The sequence below is a fragment of the Hibiscus syriacus genome, unplaced genomic scaffold (genome assembly GCF_006381635.1).
Source record: "Hibiscus syriacus cultivar Baekdansim isolate YM2019G1 unplaced genomic scaffold, ASM638163v2 tig00112856_pilon, whole genome shotgun sequence".
NCBI classification, from domain to species: domain Eukaryota; kingdom Viridiplantae; phylum Streptophyta; class Magnoliopsida; order Malvales; family Malvaceae; genus Hibiscus; species Hibiscus syriacus.
In genome coordinates, this window is record NW_024063411.1 from 64,591 (window position 1) to 84,131 (window position 19,541).

A 19,541-nucleotide genomic window follows, 5' to 3' on the forward strand; every position below is an offset into this window, starting at 1 on the left:
TTTAACATATAATTAATACATTTTAGTATATCAAACTTATAATTTTAAATAATTTTCATAAGTGTCATATTTATTTATATAAAATATAATATAATATAAAATATAATATCGTGATCTCGAGTGGACAAATATATTAGTTTTTAATGTATAAGTTTTATTTTCTAATAACTCAGAATTAAATATTATTTTAAATAATTACATTTTTACAATAATAATATTTTCATCTCATAAAATTATAAAATAATTAATATACTAACTATTAAAAATATAAAATAATTTTAACTACTCAAATTTATTAATAATTTATTAATCTTCGTTGCACTTTGAATAATCTTTGTTCTGGTTGTAATAGAATCGCATTTGATTGCTGCACGAATGACAAATTCTCTCGTATTGGCCTTGTGGGAACACTAAAATGTTACCTTCTTCGTTGTTAAACAAGCCAAAATAATTGAGTAGGGAAAGAAGGGGGATGAAATCGCATGCAAATGATCTTTAAAACACCAGCAGCTAGGCATCGTATGGTGTTGCAGTCGTTAGCTCGGTTTATGAAGCCCGTTTATGCGATCCGAACACGAGTCAATGGCATAAACGTTCAGTCCTCTGGTCCGACCAGGTGCACCGCCTTTAAGCGAGGATATATCAAGAACGATCCTAGATAAACAACTGCAAATTCTCAGTTAAGAACCCCAAGTAAGTTGTGAGATCTTAATACTACGAACTTACGAGTTCTTTGTTGCATTTCCCGATTCCGGAGCCTCACGCTTAATAAGGATCTTATTATCGATCTTTGACACCGAATAGTTCGGAGGCAGATCGATCCCTTCGGGTGCTGCATTTGAGTTTGATATAAATTGTTAGTGCATATGCATTGAAGGAAAATTGGGAAAATAGTAGTCACAATCTTACATGGTTTAGTGTTGGTTGGTACACTTCCGTCCAGTCCGAGCAGTTTCTATAACAGAAATCAAACTCATCAGATCGGGTTATACGAACAAACTGATCCGCTCGGAAACGAATTACGACAGAATTTTAAGATGAATGTGATAGTTCAAGGGGAACAGAAGTCACCTTAAGATTCTCGTAACACTTCTCAAGATTATCGTTACATAATATATGATCGAAGATGCCTGAGGATTTCCCTTGCTCGATTTCTGCCTCGGCGTTGCGGAGGCGCTTTTGGACTTGCTCCTCTGTTTCAGTCCCCCTGTTGACAACATTTCTACATTTAAAAAAGCTTGGAAAATAGCATAATGGTACAAAACATCGAATGGACGGTTCGGATTCACCTTAAGCGGAGCCGCTCTTCAAGTTCTCTCATCGAGGGTGGACTGATAAAGATGAAAACGGCATCGAGAGAACTGGCCCGTACCAACTTTGCTCCTTGAACATCGATGTCAAGAATGCACCTCTAGATTTAAACCGAGACAAAAAACTGAAAAACTATAATGTGGCAAAGAGATCATTTGGAAGCAGAAAATGCTACATTCACAAAGAAGTGCAATGTTCGGAATTGATTCGATAGTCCAGAATAGCAATTTTTCGATGTTCAACTCTCAGAGCATTATATAATCACGATTGATAGAACAGTAAAATGCATGACGTTTACCTTTCCCGAGTCCGCTACTGCCTCTACTTCTTCGATACTGGTTCCATAGAGATTTCCATGAACAGAAGCAAACTCAAGGAATTTACCATCTTTGATATCTTTCTCCATTATACTTCGCTCGGTAAAATGGTAGTGAACTCCATTCTTCTCCGTCCCCCTGGGTGCACGGGTTGTATGGCTGACAGAGAATCCAAACATGGATGGAAATTCCTTCATAAGCATATTGATTAATGTCCCCTTGCCAACTCCGGAAGGACCGCTGATAACAACCGGCTTCTCAGCATCACCTCTCACGCCCTTACTCCAGGCAACGACTTCAGTCCCCGACGCTCCTCTCTGCTGCCCAACATATTCAGTGTCCACCTAAAGATATTTCAATCAGATCAAGCACTTTCAGGCATCAAAAGAGAAATGAACTATTCCGACCACAGCTAACTTAGAACGATCTTAAGCTTTTCGAAATACCAACCTCGAGAAACCAAATGCAGTCATCGGGGTTGGAACCCTTTATGATAATCATTATTTGATCCTCATTCAAAAGAACGGCTGAATGGCCTTCATATGGCTTCGGTTTCGTTCCCAGAACAGCAGGAATCACCCTTAAAATATCACCACAAACATTTTAACTCAAAACACTAAACCAACACTCGGAAAAACAAGCTCAACGAGTCAAATTGCGATTGCGGTAAATATCGACTGTAAAAATCGACGGCCGAAGCTGTAAAAAAAGGTTCCCGGCATCAACTAACCATTCCCCTCTAGATTTGTCATAGATCTGAACCTCAAGGGATGATGCAGAATCATTGCCATTGCAACCAATCACAAACTGCCAAAGAGAAATCCAACACCAATCCTCAATCAGAAAAGAGATGATTGAAACATATCAACAAACACAATAAAGACACGCAAATCATAAAGCACTTTATGAGGACAAAAACACCAAATTTAGCCATTAAAACATCTTACTGTCTTGTCCCCAACATCAGTACATGTCTTGAAGCCTTTGGATCTTAAACCAAATCCATTTGAAAATCCTTCCTTTAGATCCTCAACAAACAATGCTGGGGCTTCTCCCTACAATGATCATAACATAACCACAAAACCCAAATCAAATCACCATACATGTATACATACATATATGTATGTATGTATGTGTGTGTATGTATGTATACGTATGATGATTTTAATGGCTCACCATGGAGAACCAATGCCTCCAATACAATATTCAGCCTGGTAAATAGACAAGGAGAGATAAGGGATCAAATCAAAATAACTCAAATTTCATGGATCTATCATATAAAATAAGCTATAAGATAAAAATGAAAACCCAGATTTCAATCTAAATCATCACAATGCAGGAAATCAAAAGTGTAACCAGACAAGAGAAAAGAAACAACAAAACAACCCAAATCTCAAAACCCAGAAAAAAAAAAGAAAAAATACCTAAGATAATCAATGTGTTTATCCAATATTACTAAAAAAAGAGGAAACAGATTGGCCAAACACCAAAGTTCATACCTTTGATACTATTTTTAGAAGGGTGAAAAAGAAAGAACCAGACTTTGTATTGGTTGGGGAGATTATGCAAGCAAAAAGGGGTAATTATAACAAAAAGAATACGAGGGAAAAAAAGGGGATTGCTTCAAATCTATGATCTTTTTTTATGATAAAGTCATTGATTAAGGCTAAAGGATTGGAATTTGGGGAGTGTCGTATCAAAACCATAACTTAGAATTGAAAAAGAAATTTTAAAATAAAATATAAAATGAAAGAGATGAAGAAGGGTAACAAGTGAAGTGAAATTTCCTTTCCTGGTTGCATTCAATTCACCAAAACCTATAAGCTGGCCCTTATTTTCTTGTAAATTGCCTAGAAACTTAGCTTTTCCAAAAAACAAAACAAAATAATAATATTATTCATCTAGATGAATTTGGAATAAATTACACTAGTTATCACGGAATATTATATGTTGATTCGTTTATATCATTGGGTATAAACGAGTCGAGCTTGAGTATTGTTGAGCTCCACTCGACTCGAAAATTCTAAAATGAAATTCAACTTGACTCGAAAATTCGTGAGCTTGAAATTTTCAAGTTCGACTCGAACTCGAAATCCTGAACTGAAGCTCGATAGCAGCTCGAAATGAGAAAAAAATTATTAAATTTAACTCGATTGAAGCCTCACACTCGAACTCGAACATGAACCTTAAATACATGAAAATCTTAATATATATTTTTAAAAAAAATCAATACATAAATATTAATATTATTGATAATTTATTTTTAAAAAAAATAAAATCTTAATATATTATATTTTCGAGCTGCTCGCGAGTTTTTCGAGTCGAATATCAAGTAGCTCGTTTCGGCTCGTTAAGAACTCGAGTCGAGCTCGAGTCGAGTCCATTCGATCCTAGTATTTATCGAGCCTTGATCGAGTCAATCTCGAGTAACTCGCGATCTGTCTCGTTTAATTTACACCCATATATATCATTGAATAATTATATGGTTATCGATTGTTGATGTGGTTTAGTACACTAAAATATTGTCATTTTGGTAATGATTATTAATGTTTAAAACAATATCCTTTTAGACATTAAGTTTTAGGAATATATTGATTTTTTCTGTCAATTTTTAAATAATTTATCTTTTTATCATTATACTTCTCGATAATCGTTGGTAATCAATCACCGTCTGTCACTGATCGTTTTTTACAGTAAGATCGATATTAAAATGTTTGTATTTCACTATTCTTTCTTCTCCTAGTATTAATTTTGTAACCCCCACAGACCGATACGGGTAACCAGATCCGATCTGGGGTGTCACATTTGGGCCATCGGAGCGACCCACTGTAAAAATAGCGGAAAATTTAAAACTTTTTATCAGCACATGTAAACTAATAAAATCAGTTGTCGCTATTTAAAAATAAAACAGATTTTCAGACTCATATATAAATCAAAATACAATTACATGCCCCCTAATCACATGTACCATACTCTGCAACAACGCCGGAAGAACTCCCTTACTGAAGTCGATAGATGCACTGATATAATTCTTTTAACCTGAAAAGGTGAGTAATAGAGTGAGCTTCGAAAAGCTCAGTAATACAGAACTACCAGATGATGCTGAAAAACGTGCAGATATAGATAAACATATTTTCCTTATTGGTTCAGATATTTACAGATCTTTATGTTGAGCTGAGGTCCATTGATATCGCATGTAGAACAAATAGTATTCATTTCAGATGGATATTTCGAATGTCTAGGTTCAGGAGATCAGAACAGGTTTTCTAGTGTGTTCCCATAAAACCAGTAAAAAGATACAGATCTTTTAAAACATATATATATATACCCCCATCCAACAAGTCCAAATTGTGTAGGTTCCCCAGAACCATACACCCACCATCAAGTCCAGTAGGCCCTGAGCACACAGCCGAGGAACCGGTAAATAAGGCCCTGAGCACACAGCCGAGGAGCCTCCAGGTATACTTCCTCCAACATTACCCCCCAAGTAAAACATGTTCCGTCCGTAAACGGATATATCAAAAATCATAAAATAATTCAGGTCAAGTATCAGATCAAAATCCAGGTCAAGTATTCAATCAGAATCCAGGTCAGGTATTATAATAGAAATCAAATCGGAAATCAGGTAAAATATCCAGGTGATTAGGGAACACACCAGAGTTTACAGAAATTATTCAGAGGTACTGGATAATCTTAGCAGGTAGAGGAACACAGATCTTCAGTATACCGATAGAATATCAGAATTCAGAATCACTATTGGAAGAGTTCAATAACTGACAAAATCATCAATTATTCAGAATATGACTTGAACTGGTAAGGAAGAATTGAAGGTTTCGGACATCTACAATTTATATCGATTGATCGGATTATCAAACAACTCTAGATAAATAGCCCCAAAAACTAATACTTATCAACTTGTCAATTCATTAACTTTCCAGGGTATTTACTCTTTAATATCAAATATTATTATCCATAGATCATCTTCTGAGTCATCACTGAACAGATCTTAAGGAGACTAACAGATATTCCAATGCTCTCAATTTCATGTTCACGCTTTCACAATATTATGAACTACTGACGTGTTTGATTTGTAGTTCATGACACATAAGAACATTACATCATGTATGTTCATTAACGTTTCCAGACTCATCCAAACCACTTACTTAATCCTTAGTCCTTGAGGTTACTTAATTCAATTAGTAGTCAAGTCCATTTCAGATACTTCGGGATTTTCCAGAGTAATTCCGGACGTTTCTGAATTTCAGATACATATTGTACTTCCGTTCAGTTCAGTTTGGTCTTCGTGGTTGATTTGTCGAACAAATATCCAATTCTTAGTACCGAATGCAATCTAGAGTTGAGCTGAATACTTCCAAAATTATCATTGAGCTAAACTTGAGTAGACGAACATGCATTCAAGTAATATCTATGTCATTCAGGTACTGACATATTATTAAGGTTGATTGGCTCATTTAAGTTATGTTCCATAACTTTTAAAGGTAGTCCAATACCTATGCTTATTTGGATTCCTTGATTAATCCAAGACATTTACTTAGTTTAGACCATAAGGTTATTTTGGTAATTTTGGTATTCAGTTTTATTCCATTCATTTCAGAGCTCGAGGATATCAAATCATTCCTGAGCTTGGTGATATTCTTGGGTCATTTCCATTACAGGGGTATTTTGGTCATTGTACAGATTCAGTGTACTTTAATCATTTCCTTCTGTCTGATCTTACTATTAAATTCAATCTTATCATTTATTTCAGTCATTTCGATCAATTCTGACAACAGAACACCCCCGACAAATTGTTCTTTAGGTATTTACTCATAACTCGGATATTTCCGGGTCAAGTGCCTTCTCAGATATTACAAACGAAATATCAGTAATTTTCCTGCACTAAGTCAGGATTTTAACAATCAAATACGTACTTAATCGAGTTAAGTACGAATCCTCTAAGTATTTTCTCATTCAGGGTTAACTCAGACTATTCTACCTCTTAAGGGCATTTCCGTAATTTCTTAACCAGATAATTTCGATATTAGCTCTTAACGAAAATAATATAATTTACAAATCCATGTCTGATTTCTTTATCACTATTCACAAACTTGTAATTTAATTATAACAATCTTTCAATCTCTTATATTAGTCATTCGATCCGTATTCAGTTACAGAATTTCTACCACATTCATATCGAGTGAATAAATTATTCAACTCCACAAAAGTGACCAACATTATCTCATGCATTTACCAATATCAACATGTTCCATAAAGCATAAAAAGGTAGTAAAGTATTACCTCGATTTCCGTGCAATATTGATCGACCATAAAAATTCCATTCGAACGCCTTTGATCTTCAATTCAACTTCCAATAATTCCTCAGATACATAACAACATAAATTATATCAGAAACGGAGCTTAATTGCGATAACGGATCGAATCGGGTGATAAATCAGTGAAAGACGGCTTACCGGGTTAGAATTTGGCGAAACGGACTTCGGATTCGAATTCAGGACTTCGAAAGCATAAAATATGACTTTTCGGAAATTTGGAATTTTGGTCAAAATCAAAGTCAACGGGTTTGACCGGCAATTTCGAGGCCTTTGGGTTCAAATTTCGAAAAAAGGACAGTGGAATCGGATTTGGAACGTTGAAAAATGTCAGGATAGGTATACTCGGTCGAAGTCAAAGGTCGTTTAATGTCCGGTCAAAGCCAGTCAACGCCGGTCAACGGGTCGGGTCGGGTCGAGTTATGATCGGTCAACTATGCACCAAAATCGGTCATTTGGACCATCCCCACGCGCAGTGGCGACGCGTGGGGCCCCTTCCGGCTGCCTAAAAATCACGGAAAAATTTTTAAAAATTATTTTGAGCGATTTCAAGATACTTACAAAGTTCGGTTCACAATTTTGAACAGCGGAGAGCTCGATTTCAACAAATCGGAAACTTAGACCGCTTCACCTCCTCACGCGCCGCCGTCTACGGAGACCAAGGATGACACCAGCGAACTCGGAACGATGCAACGAACACGATGGTGCGGGAGGTGTCGTAAACAGATGACTCGATCATCGTGAATCGATGAAAACCCAACTAAAACTGAGTTATTACCGACGATACTTCCGACTGAAATTCATGAAGAACGGCGACCATTCACGCCGAAAGGTTTGAGGGGTTTTGTTCCTCGCTCGACAACGAACACGATGGTGGTTTCGGCTCGTCGATCGAAGGTCGGACGACGAGTAGATCGGAGTTGGAAGTTGGGTTGTTGGGGAAGGGAAAACCGGAAATCTGCAGAAAAAAACATAAGGGAGGGGTTATCAATTTTCTCATAAAGAAAAATGGCTAAATTATGAGTTTAGTCACTGAACTTCCTGTACTTCTTAAAATGGTAAGCCAACTTTGAATAATTTCTTAAAATTTAGCCCATAAATTGGGGTGTTACAGATTTTTCATAAAACTCATTCAGAATCGATGAAAATCTATTTGAAAGTTCTACGTATTAATACTTGAGTCTCTTTCAATGATCGTTTATTTTCATTCATCTAATGATCTTAAATTATTGAGAAAAAAAATAATTTTATATTATCTAACTGAATGCTACCTCTTATTATATATATATATATATATATCTCTTTTAATGGGCTTGACTACTTTGATGCGTGTGTTTCTATTGTCCAAGTTCAACCTTACATCTCTATATGAACTGGGCACATGCCACGTAGATTTGACATGCAGGCTGCTATGTTTTTGGGCCAAACCTGTTTCTAGACTTGTAGTTTTGCTCTATTTTCTTCAAGTTCTCTTCAAATTCGTAGACTAAAAAGAATATTTGAGGTCAAATAAATTTTAATTAACATAATTTCATTCAATTGATTAAATATTAATTAACACTTGAACTCATTAATTAGTTTTAATGGTAAAAATGAAATGTTATTCTTTTTAAAGGATCTATGTTCATTATTTAAGTAATTATTATGTTTGCAAAGTGTATATGTATTGTCAACATGGTAAGAAAATCTGAATAAATCCTAAATTATAATTATCATGTATTATTTAAAAAATAGATTAAAGTACACAAATAATTCCCCGACTATATAATACTATTTTATTAAGTCCCTCGATTATTACGAGTTACAAAATAGTCTTCCAACTGTAGAATGTTGCTTTATTAAGTCCTTCGACTATGAAAAGTTACAAAATAGTCACCTGACTATTCATTATGTTCCAAAGTCATCTTTTTTTTTTTTGTAAAAAATGGTGGTTGTCTAAACTAGACGTTAGCATGATGCTTGAGATACGATAGTCGTTTGAGATTCCAGGATCATATTTTATCATATCACAGTCATCAAGTTAACGTTTATCACATAATACCATCAATTTTTTAACGGAAAAAAGGAGGAGTTTGGAACATACTAAATAATTGGGTGGCCATTTTGTAACTTTTAATGGTCTAGGGACTCAACAAAGTAACACTATATAGTCAGGTGATCAGTTTGTGACTTTTAACAATCGAGTGACTTAATAAAGGAATACCCTATAGTCGATGGACCATTTATGTACGTTACCCTAAAAATATTCCTTGACACCTTATTAAAAATTAAAGTTCAAACCTTGCTAACAACCTATTTGACATTTAAAAGAAATTATGATGCTATACATTATAATGCCCACTATAATCTTTTTAATTGTCACTAAATATATGCTTAAATTAAGGGATATATAAATAAATTTCTTATTCAAGTGAATTAGGTAGAAGTTTTGTAAAGCTTTAGTTTCATGTGCAAACCTCTTTAGATATGAGTTTAGTTTAATTATGTTAGTGTGTTGGTTAATGGCATTGATATGACTTGTTTGTTAGTTTATTGTTTCTTAATTTAATAAAGATAGAATTACTTTTTGGTCCCTTAACTTTATTAGTTTAACCATTTTGATCTTTAAACTTTGTGTTCTTTCTAGGCCTCAAATAAAAATAATTGACGTTAGTATAAATATGTTGCTATTGTTTCACCATACTTGATAAAAACAGAAACCGAAAGGCCAAATGGAACATATTAAAAGTTTAAAGACTAAAGTGGCTAAACGATAAAGTTGGTGTTAGGGTTTCGTCTTGACTAATTCAGATCGACCCGTATTGCACACATGACTTTGGTGAGTGAGTCTCCTAACGAGAATTTTCTGCATTCACAATGACTCGAACTTGAGACCTACTTAAGCGATATAAAACTGCTTATCACATGAATCAACCACGAAATTGACCCACGAATTCAAAAAGAAAAAGAAAAGTTAATTATATTAAGCTCCTATTTGTCACTATAATTGGATTAGGTTTGAAAGAAATATTATCTTAAATTTGAATGATTTATTTATCATTATTATAATAAAAGAAACTATTTCATCTATTTATTATCAATATTTTAAAAAAACATTATCTATTAATTGATTTAATATAATGCGACGTTGAATTATTTAAATAAAATCATAATTTAGATCTTATCATTATAGATAAAATAGATCGAATTATTGAAAATTTTGACCTATAATAGATATACAATAATATTTAATCTAAAAGAATCTATTCATAAATTGAATATTTATTATTATAAAAAACAATATTTAAAATACATATTTTAAAAAATATTAAAAAAGATATGATGTTCTTAAGAGTAAACTACAAATTTCATCACTAAACTTTAACTTCTCTCCTATTTTACCCACGTATCTTTAAAGTTTTCAATTTACTCATTGAAATTAATACATTAGGGTTTCTTGTCACTCCGTCGTTAAATAGTTAACGGTGCTAAAACAACACCGTTTTAAAAAAAATAAAATTTTCACCAAAACGACGTCGTTTTGCATCTATATAAAAGCCCATTTATAACGCTATTAGCAAGGAAACATTTGAGTAACTAAAAAAAACTTAACGTATTAAGTTCACTGAGAAAATTGAAAAGATTTAAAGTATAACGAGTGAAATATGAGAGAGTAAAATTCTATTGTGAAAATTGTAATTTACCCTATTTTAATTTTGATAATAAAAATTTTAAATTTTATTAGTTTTATCACGTGACACGTGGGCATCATGAAAACCTAAAAAATATATTTTTATAAAAAATAAAAAAGGGATGAACCGTACACGTGGAAATCACAACTGTAGAATGATTATTATGCGTGGCGCGCGTGTATTTTTTTCAATGGTCCACACGCCTTTACCTACTGTTGATGGGGATTCTCTTCAAACCCCTTTTGCCGACACTGATAGTAAAAAAACCTACATTTCTTTTTATTATATAATTATTATTTTTTGTATTTATTTTTTATTAAAATTATATTACTTGACTCCTTCTACCACCACAATAATAGTTTAATAATATTTTTTAAATAATATTAATTTTAATGTTGAAGTGTACATAAATCAGGCTCTGCATGGTTAAAGAATATGATAAAATACAATCATAACCACTTAATTATATGATGATTATGTACTAATCAACTTATCTCAATGGTTAAAGAAATCTTTATTATATTTACAGATCACGAGTTCGAACACCATTAACTGTAATAAAGTTATTAAACGTTCATTGTCAAATGATTGAGAGTGTTAAAAAAATTATAGGGTAATCATAATTTTATCATTCGCTTTTTAAATTTTATTAATCGTATTATTTAAATGTTTAAATGATGCCAGTTAATCATTTGTAGTTAATATTAGACGAAAAATTTGATATGTCATGTCACATTTTTTGAAGGGATTATATCACATGAATTAAGCAACTTCAGTAGTTAGGAGGACTTATTATTATTCTTAAAGATCTTGAGTTCGAGCACCAACAAAGATATGAGCATTCATTGTCAATTGTTTGAAAAAGATTTTAAACAGATACTATATTACATTTATCTCAAATTTATCAAAAAATATTAAAATATATATTAATTAATTAATTAATTATACTCCAATTGAGACAATTCATCATAATAAACTTGAATTAAATTTTAAATATATTAAAATCAACTATTATAATCACCTAATAATTAATTAATTTAATTTACACTAAACTAGTAAACTTACAACATCAAAGCCTTTTAGGGTGCGTTTGGTTCACGGAATGTAAGATTACCAGTGGGAATGTAAGATTACCAGGGAATAGGATTACTGAGAATGTTGTATTTTGTGTTTGGTTGGCTTAGCAGGAATGTAAGATTACCGTGTTTGGTTAAAGGAATAAAAGATTATTGGAATGTATATTTGACCAAATTGTCCTTATTATATATTTGTATAATATTACAAGTTAGAAAATATTTATATATTTTCTTTAAAAAAATTAAATTCATAATATTTATATATTTTTTTACAAAAGTACAAATAAAAAAAAATTAATGAAAGGGTAAAATTTTATTTTAACCCTTGAACTTCATATAAAATTTTAATTATAGATTTTTTTATAAATCTAAAATAATTTAAGGATAAATTTGTAATTTAACCTTCGTAGAATTTTTATTATTCAATGACAGAAGAAATATATTTTTGAAAAAAAATAAAATTTTAAGGGCATTTTAGTCCAAAACGCCGGTAATCCAACAATACTTAAAGAAAGGGAGGTAATGACATTCCCGGTAATATATCCCAAAAAATCTACTATTAGTAATCTTACATTACCGGGAATAGGATTCCCGGACTAACCAAACGGAAGAATGTTGATTTCATTCCCATGAGAATCTCACATTATCCCATCCAAACACCCCCTTATTGTCAATGATAATACTGGGTTCAAAGCATTAATTTAAAGTTAAAAGAATAAATAAAAGAAAACCCAAAACTACTTTTATGTCTAATTTATTTGAATAAAATCTATTTTAAAATTTTATTACGAAAATAATACTTAGCCATCAATATTTAAAAATTATATTATCTTCTACTACGTACGACAAAACACGTGTCAAAAATCTTAATTTTAATTGGTTGAAGAGAAAAGGTCCGCGTTACTCCTGACAGGACGTATCTTCGCCTTACATAGTCTAAAAGTGTATCAATCATAAAAAAGAAATGATATTTTTTTAAGGGCAGTTTGGTTGGGGAATGTGAGATTCTTCGGGAATGTAATTCACATTTTCTCGTTTCGTTGGTTGAAAATGTTATTATCGGTAATATTTTATTACTAACAGTGGATTTTTTTGGATATATTATCGAGAATGTAATTATCTTCTTCCCTTAGGTATTGTTGGATTACCGTCGTTTTGGACTAAAATGCCCTTAAATTTTTTTCTTTCAAAAATATCATTCTTCTGTCGTTGAATAATAAAAATTCTACGAATGTTAAATTAAAAATTTATCCTTATACTATTTTAGATTTACAAAAAAAATCTATAATTAAAATTTTAAATGAAGTTCAGGGGTTAAAATAAAATTTTACACTTTCATTAGACCTATTTATCTTTTCAATTTTGTAAAAAAAATTATATACATTTTATGAATTTAAATTTTTTAAAGAAAATATAAAAATTAATTATAGTAATATTATAGTAGAATTTAACTTATTAACAAAACAAATATATAATAAGGACAATTTGGTCAAATATAAATTCCAATAATATTTTATTCCTTTAACCAAAGACGGTAATCTTACATTCCTGCTAAACCAACCAAACACAAAATACAACATTCTCAATAATCCTATTATCTGGTAATCTTTTATTCCCACTGTAATCTTACATTCCGTGAACCAAACACACCCTTAGAGTGCTTATGTTTAAACAGTTGTGTTTATAACGTATATCTTAATAATTAAGAAATATTCTAAACTGATATCACTTTGTAATCGTTCAAGATTATTAGATGAAAATTATTGTATTCACAATTTTAGAATTCAAATCTCTAAACTATTTTTTCAATAGGATTTACTTGGAGTGATATTTCTAGGGAGGATAACGAGTCGGGTTGGATTTTTGGTTGACCCGACCCGAAAATATGTATCGTCCTCCCAAACCTGATCCAACCAGAGAATTATATATCATTCACCCAACTTGATTTGATCTGAAAAATATATATTATCCACTCGACTCCGATTTGACTTGAATTTTTAAAGTATAAATTCGACCCGTTCCGGTATAAAGTAAGAACTTAAGTAAAAAATAATAAAATTTTAAGGAAATTACATTATTATCCCTAAGTCGGGTCAGGTTGAAGTTTTTTATCCTCCACTCAAATCCTCTGACCTCATCCCCTTAAAAATCCGATCCGATCCTACTCGAACTCAACTTTTTTTTTATGAAATTCGATCCCGTTAGTTTAAGGTTAAATTGCCAACCCTAGCTATTCCCCATGTGGGGGATGATTATTCTTGAAGCCTCAATGATTTAGTGCCTCATGTTTCTTTCAAAACACAAGTCAAAAGCCTCAAGCAAAGCTGTAATAGCTACAAAAGATCATGTCAGAATCTCTCACAATTCTCCTCCTCCTTCCTAGCTAAAACCAAACCTACTATGTTAACCCTTCAAAGTGCCATCAACAATGGCGAAAACGACCGAAACCTCGACGATCATCACCACGGACACGACGATGAACACATCAGGGACATCCATGCTTTGACCCCGCCTCATCCTCCGAACGTAAACCGCCGCCGTTGGGACACCTCCAGCCGCGCCTCGTCGTCGAGCGAAGCCGCCTTGAGCGAGAACTTCACCACCATGAGTCGAGAGTTTAACGCTCTAGTCCTTGCTGGTTCCTCCATGGAAAACAATGATTCGGATTCCATACATACTTTGAACGATCATAATAATCACTTGACTAGGATCGGAGAGGACCATGAACTGCAAGAGGAAACTAATCCTCTAGCTATAGTGCCGGGTAATACCTACTCCGATCAGGGTTTGGATCAGCAAGGACGGGTCGGGTCAGGAGAGCCGTCGCATACCGTGACGGTGGGGAGTGGCGGCGGCGGCAGCCACGGCGAGGTTTCGGTGCTGAGAGTGAGGAAAGAGGAGGTGGAGTCGAAAATATGTGCTTGGCAAAACGCTAAGGTTGCAAAGATTAATAACAGGTTTAAGAGGGAGGATGCTGTGATCAATGGGTGGGAAAGTGAACAAGTCCAAAAGGCTACTACTTGGATGAAGAAAGTTGAGGTATGTTTGGATGGTGAGAAAATCTTTTTTTTTTCTTTCGTTCTCCTTTCTGTGCTTTGCTCAAATGGTTTAATTATGGGCTAATGATTTGATGTACTCCATAACCCTAAATTAGTTAAATCATTGATTATTTAATTGGTGATTCAAGTGTCTAGGAAACTTTCATGGTAGTTTAATAACTAAATTATCTTCATGTAATGATGATGATTTGTTCTTGATTTTAAGTCAAATTCTTCATTATGTGATTTGTTTTCTTTATGTTATTAGTGGAATATGATGATTCTTTTGACAGAGGAATATGATGATTTATATATACCTTAAATTATGAACTATATAGTTAGTGTCTAATAATGTCATGGGTAGGGATGAACATAGTATGTGTCCGATTTTTCAGTCGTCTCAATTTTGATATTAGAATTAATATCTTTCACTCGATTTCGTATGATACCTACTCTATTATTTACAAAACTTAAACATGAATTTAAAAGAAAAGTAACCTTATATAATTGAGTTAAGTTAAAACTCTTCATATTCGAATAATTTGATCATTTCTAATCATGTTCGAAAAACTTTAAGTTAGATATATATATATATATATATATATATATATATATATATATATATGTAACTAAATTATGAGTTATCATTGGTATCATAAATCAAATCGAGTCAAATCAAATTTACATAAAAACATTAATATGGTGTATGTGTGTATCTAGAGGAAGCTAGAGGAGAAAAGAGCAAAAGCCCTAGAAAAGATGCAAAACGACGTCGCAAAAGCACACAGGAAAGCAGAAGAGAGGAGGGCGTCAGCTGAGGCAAAGAGAGGGACAAAGGTCGCAAGGGTTCTTGAAATTGCCAATTTGATGAGAGCTGTAGGGCGACCACCCATAAAACGCTCCTTCTTTTGAGACCCTTACATTATCCAGTATTACATACATGTGTACTTTAATTGCTTCTTTAAGAGAGTCTACCTTCATCTTTTCAACTGTTGGGTACCCTATATCAGAGGGCATGCAATCAAGAGTTGCACCTAATCATATATACATTGCATCATGTATGTGTGTATGTTTTGGATCATGATTGAGCGCATGAAGTGTGGTGAGATATTTGAGGTTTTGTTAATGGTGAAAGGTGGTGAGGGTGGAACCACTTATTTTGGTGTTGTACAGTTGAAATATCAATGCTTCTTTTTGTCTGGTTTGGTGCTTTTGTTTAGTGGCCATTATTGCAGTTGTTTAAGCTTAATTACGGATATTTTAACTATGTATTATCATTTTTTATCGATTTACAATAATTGGTGGTGCGTCTCGATATTTAAATTGCCCGTCCAGCTCAGTTGGTAGAGCGCAAGACTCTTAGCCTTGTGGTCGTGGGATCAAGTCTTACGGTGGGCAATTCATAATTGTCGGAGGCCTTCTACGAAAGTTGTTCTCAACCTAACGTTGGGGACAGCCTACTATCATATCTCTCCCTTATCTCATTACATATGGAAATAGGGTCAATTAACTTTTATTTTATTTTATTTTATCGGTGTCAATCTTAAAATTTTATTTTGCTCATTTCATACGAAAATTTTGTATTATTAACATATATTACATACTTTCAAAGATTTTGGCAATCCTTGAAATATGTCTTCCCAGTTTACTATTTTGCTTTTGGAGTTTATAATATATATAGGATTTTATTACACTCGTGATTATTTAGTTACGGGAATTCTAATCTGATCATCGATATTTTAATTTTATCAATCAAATAACTTAATTATTTAAATAGTATTAATTAAGTTATCGGTCTTTAACAATTAATGAATGATGTGACGAGATAATTAAAATATTTAATCTCTATAACTTATATATTCTATCAATTTGATGTTAGTTTTAAAGAAATTTGGTCATAATTTTAATTTAATTAAATAAATTTAATATTTCAAATTGATAGAATATATATACATATTTATAATTTTTTAAAACCAATTATAATGCGCGTATACATTACAGATTCAATTATTCGAATTCAGGAGTTCAAAAGAGGATATTATTTTTTTTTACTATTTAATGAGTCAATTATTTGGTTTCTTTAGAGAAAACCTTATTAGTGGAGAAAGCAATTGATTTTATGTTTTGTTTTGGGTACTTTAAGAGACGTAATTTGCGCTGTCTGTCTCAAAATTTGTGCTTTAGTCACTGTCTTAGGAAGTATGATTTTCTTTTCGGGTAGTTCTGCTATGCCGGATAATAATAAAATACTAAAAAACGTTATCGAAAATATTAATATTTTTTTTAATATTTTTTATAGATCGTTATCTAAAATATTATTTTTTATATCGGAAATGTTAATTTCGTTATCTAAAGTGTATTTCTTATATTAACATTTCCGGTAAAAAAAATAACATTTTAGGTAGTGCTAATATTAATATTTTCGATAAAAATAATAATATTTTATGTAGTACTTTATCGAAAATATTAAAAAAATATTAATATTTTCGATAACAATTTTTCTTAACTTTATATTAAGCTGCATAAAACAGATCCGAACCGACTCTAACAATACAAGCCGCAAACCAACACTTATGGGAAGCAAAGCTCCCCAAGCCATAAACCAACAAACTGTGTGAATTATAGCCCCTCAAACCTAGAGAATAAGAGTTTACATTCGGTTGGTAGAGCACAAGGTTCTTAACCTTGAGGTCGTGGGATCGAGTCCCATGGAGGGCATTTCATAATTCGGAGGTCTCTTACGGAAGCTGCTCTCAACCTGGTGTTGGGGGTAGCCTACTATCTTACCTCTCCTTACCCCATACATATGGGAAAAAGGGATAGCCATTGTTTGTTGAAACGGGTTGTGTCCACATAATATATTTTAATAAAAATCATGTTTTATAAAATTAATTATGCATACATGACGAGTTCCTAATTAAATATATATGTCTAAATAATTTTCACTCACAACATATGCCAAAATAATTTTGAAGCTTGGATTATTCTACCAAATTTACCAAGAGATCAAATATCTAATTCCTTTTTGACGTTGGGCTGAATAAATAAGACCATAAGTCATATAAGGTAAAATTGGCCTAGCATTGTAGGCGGGTTAATTATTTAGACACGAAGTAAATTGTTTAGGGATTTACGATACTTATTATAGTCATTTAGAACTCGTCACATCAATTTTTTTATTCAAAATTTTCAAACTGATGAGATAAATCCTGATAAAAAAATTATATTTTATTGAAATTCGTCACGTCTATATAATGAGTTTGAATAAAAAAATATTATATGCGTAAACTCGTCATGTTCGACGTGACAAATTTGTCTTGCACGGTAACATCTGACGTAGATTATAAAATAAATTTAGAATTGGTCTATTGAGCCAATTAATTTTTTCGCCTATCCTAATGGGACAAAAAAACCATCATATATTTACAATTACTAAATAACCCATTAATCAAATTGGTTTTTGGTAAGTCCACCCTCATTTGTCATGTTTGAAAAATTATATCTTTATTTGAGTAGATTTAAAAACACTGGACCTTTATATGAACATTTTGAAAGATTATACCCTTAAGTTATGTTTTTAAAACAAAAACATAATAAATATGAAACAAAATTCAAGACCGAATCATGTCAAATTATCAAAAATAAAAATACTAAATTTTCGGAAGCATATTTGAAACCAATATTGGAGATTATCTAGAAGATTGAGATTTGAAGATTACCTTGAAGATTGAGATCTTTCAAGAAGATAGATTTCTCTTGAGTATAAACTCTGTGACGGGATATGAGAAAATATAAGTTGACATATTTCTTAGGGACCACTACTTCTTTAAACTGAATTAAGAATCAGTTATCGTATGTATTTATAACTCCGTCCCGCATCAAATTATAAATATGATTTTAATGGTATCTACATTTTTATTTCTATGATACTTCTTAGTACTTTATGAGATGTGTAACATAATTAGTCATTCAATTTTATGTCATATTTTATGATAATATTACACATATTTGTTCTTAATTATGCATTTTAATCCGACAATGTTATACTAAATTATATATTCTTTCACTAACCAAGTGACCTCATTGGTTAATAGATTTGTTGTTATCTCTCGAAGTCTCCGATTTAATCATCGCGTATTTTGAGATATGAATGTTTATTTTCAAATAATTAAAAATCTTTGAACAAATATTACGTACATTATATTCTCGACAGATTTATCATTTTTTTTCCTCAAAGACTTGGTTAAAATCTTATTCAAGTTGCCAATAACTTAATGACATGGGCAAATGCCACATTTTATGTTGCAATTGAATACTTTGTAACCATACTACCAAATTTTGGTCGAAAACAATTTGACAAAAACGATCAAGTAATGCTTCTTGTTCCTTTTCCCCTTTCGATGTAAGAAAAAGAAAAGCATAACGAGATGTGTTGTCATGAATTTAAGGTTGCAAGGAAGATGTGTTGCCACCAGAAATGCTTCCCAATTATGTTACTTATAACAGAAAACAAGAACTTCATCTTCTTCTTGGCATAAACTCGTTTGTTTTATAATTTTAGCACTGTTGATTAACTATGAAAGAGATAATGATTGTGGATATGGATAATGGTTTAATCCTTTTGAATTAAATGGAGACTCATCAATTATGATGATTAATCTAATTATTAAGTGTAAACTAGGAATTTAGTACCTAAATTATCAGTTTTGGTCCGTTTTAGTACCTAAACTTTTAATTTTTTCAAAACCATACCTAACGTTTAGTTTTTGTTTCATTTTAATACCACATCGTTAAAAAC

The 19,541-nt window shown here is 32.2% G+C and overlaps 2 protein-coding genes across 2 annotated transcripts; one reads left to right on the forward strand and one right to left on the reverse strand.

Annotated features, from left to right (window-relative positions):
* Positions 1-343: 343 nt before the first annotated feature.
* LOC120184009 (guanylate kinase 2-like) lies at positions 344-3,304 on the reverse strand. Its single transcript, XM_039188584.1, has 11 exons — positions 3,128-3,304; positions 2,805-2,839; positions 2,576-2,683; positions 2,359-2,435; positions 2,079-2,208; positions 1,610-1,972; positions 1,290-1,411; positions 1,072-1,207; positions 910-955; positions 727-832; positions 344-654 (listed from the first exon to the last, which is right to left on the reverse strand). The coding sequence occupies exons 2-11, from the start codon at positions 2,805-2,807 to the stop codon at positions 537-539; spliced, it is 1,209 nt and encodes a 402-aa protein (XP_039044515.1). The 5' UTR covers positions 2,808-2,839; positions 3,128-3,304; the 3' UTR covers positions 344-536.
* A 10,637-nt stretch (positions 3,305-13,941) lies between these two features.
* On the forward strand, positions 13,942-15,962 carry LOC120184011 (remorin 4.2-like). The gene is made up of 2 exons (XM_039188586.1): positions 13,942-14,744; positions 15,464-15,962. Exons 1-2 carry the CDS (start codon positions 14,106-14,108, stop codon positions 15,653-15,655), a joined length of 831 nt encoding a protein of 276 aa, XP_039044517.1. The 5' UTR covers positions 13,942-14,105; the 3' UTR covers positions 15,656-15,962.
* The last annotated feature ends 3,579 nt before the right edge of the window (positions 15,963-19,541 follow it).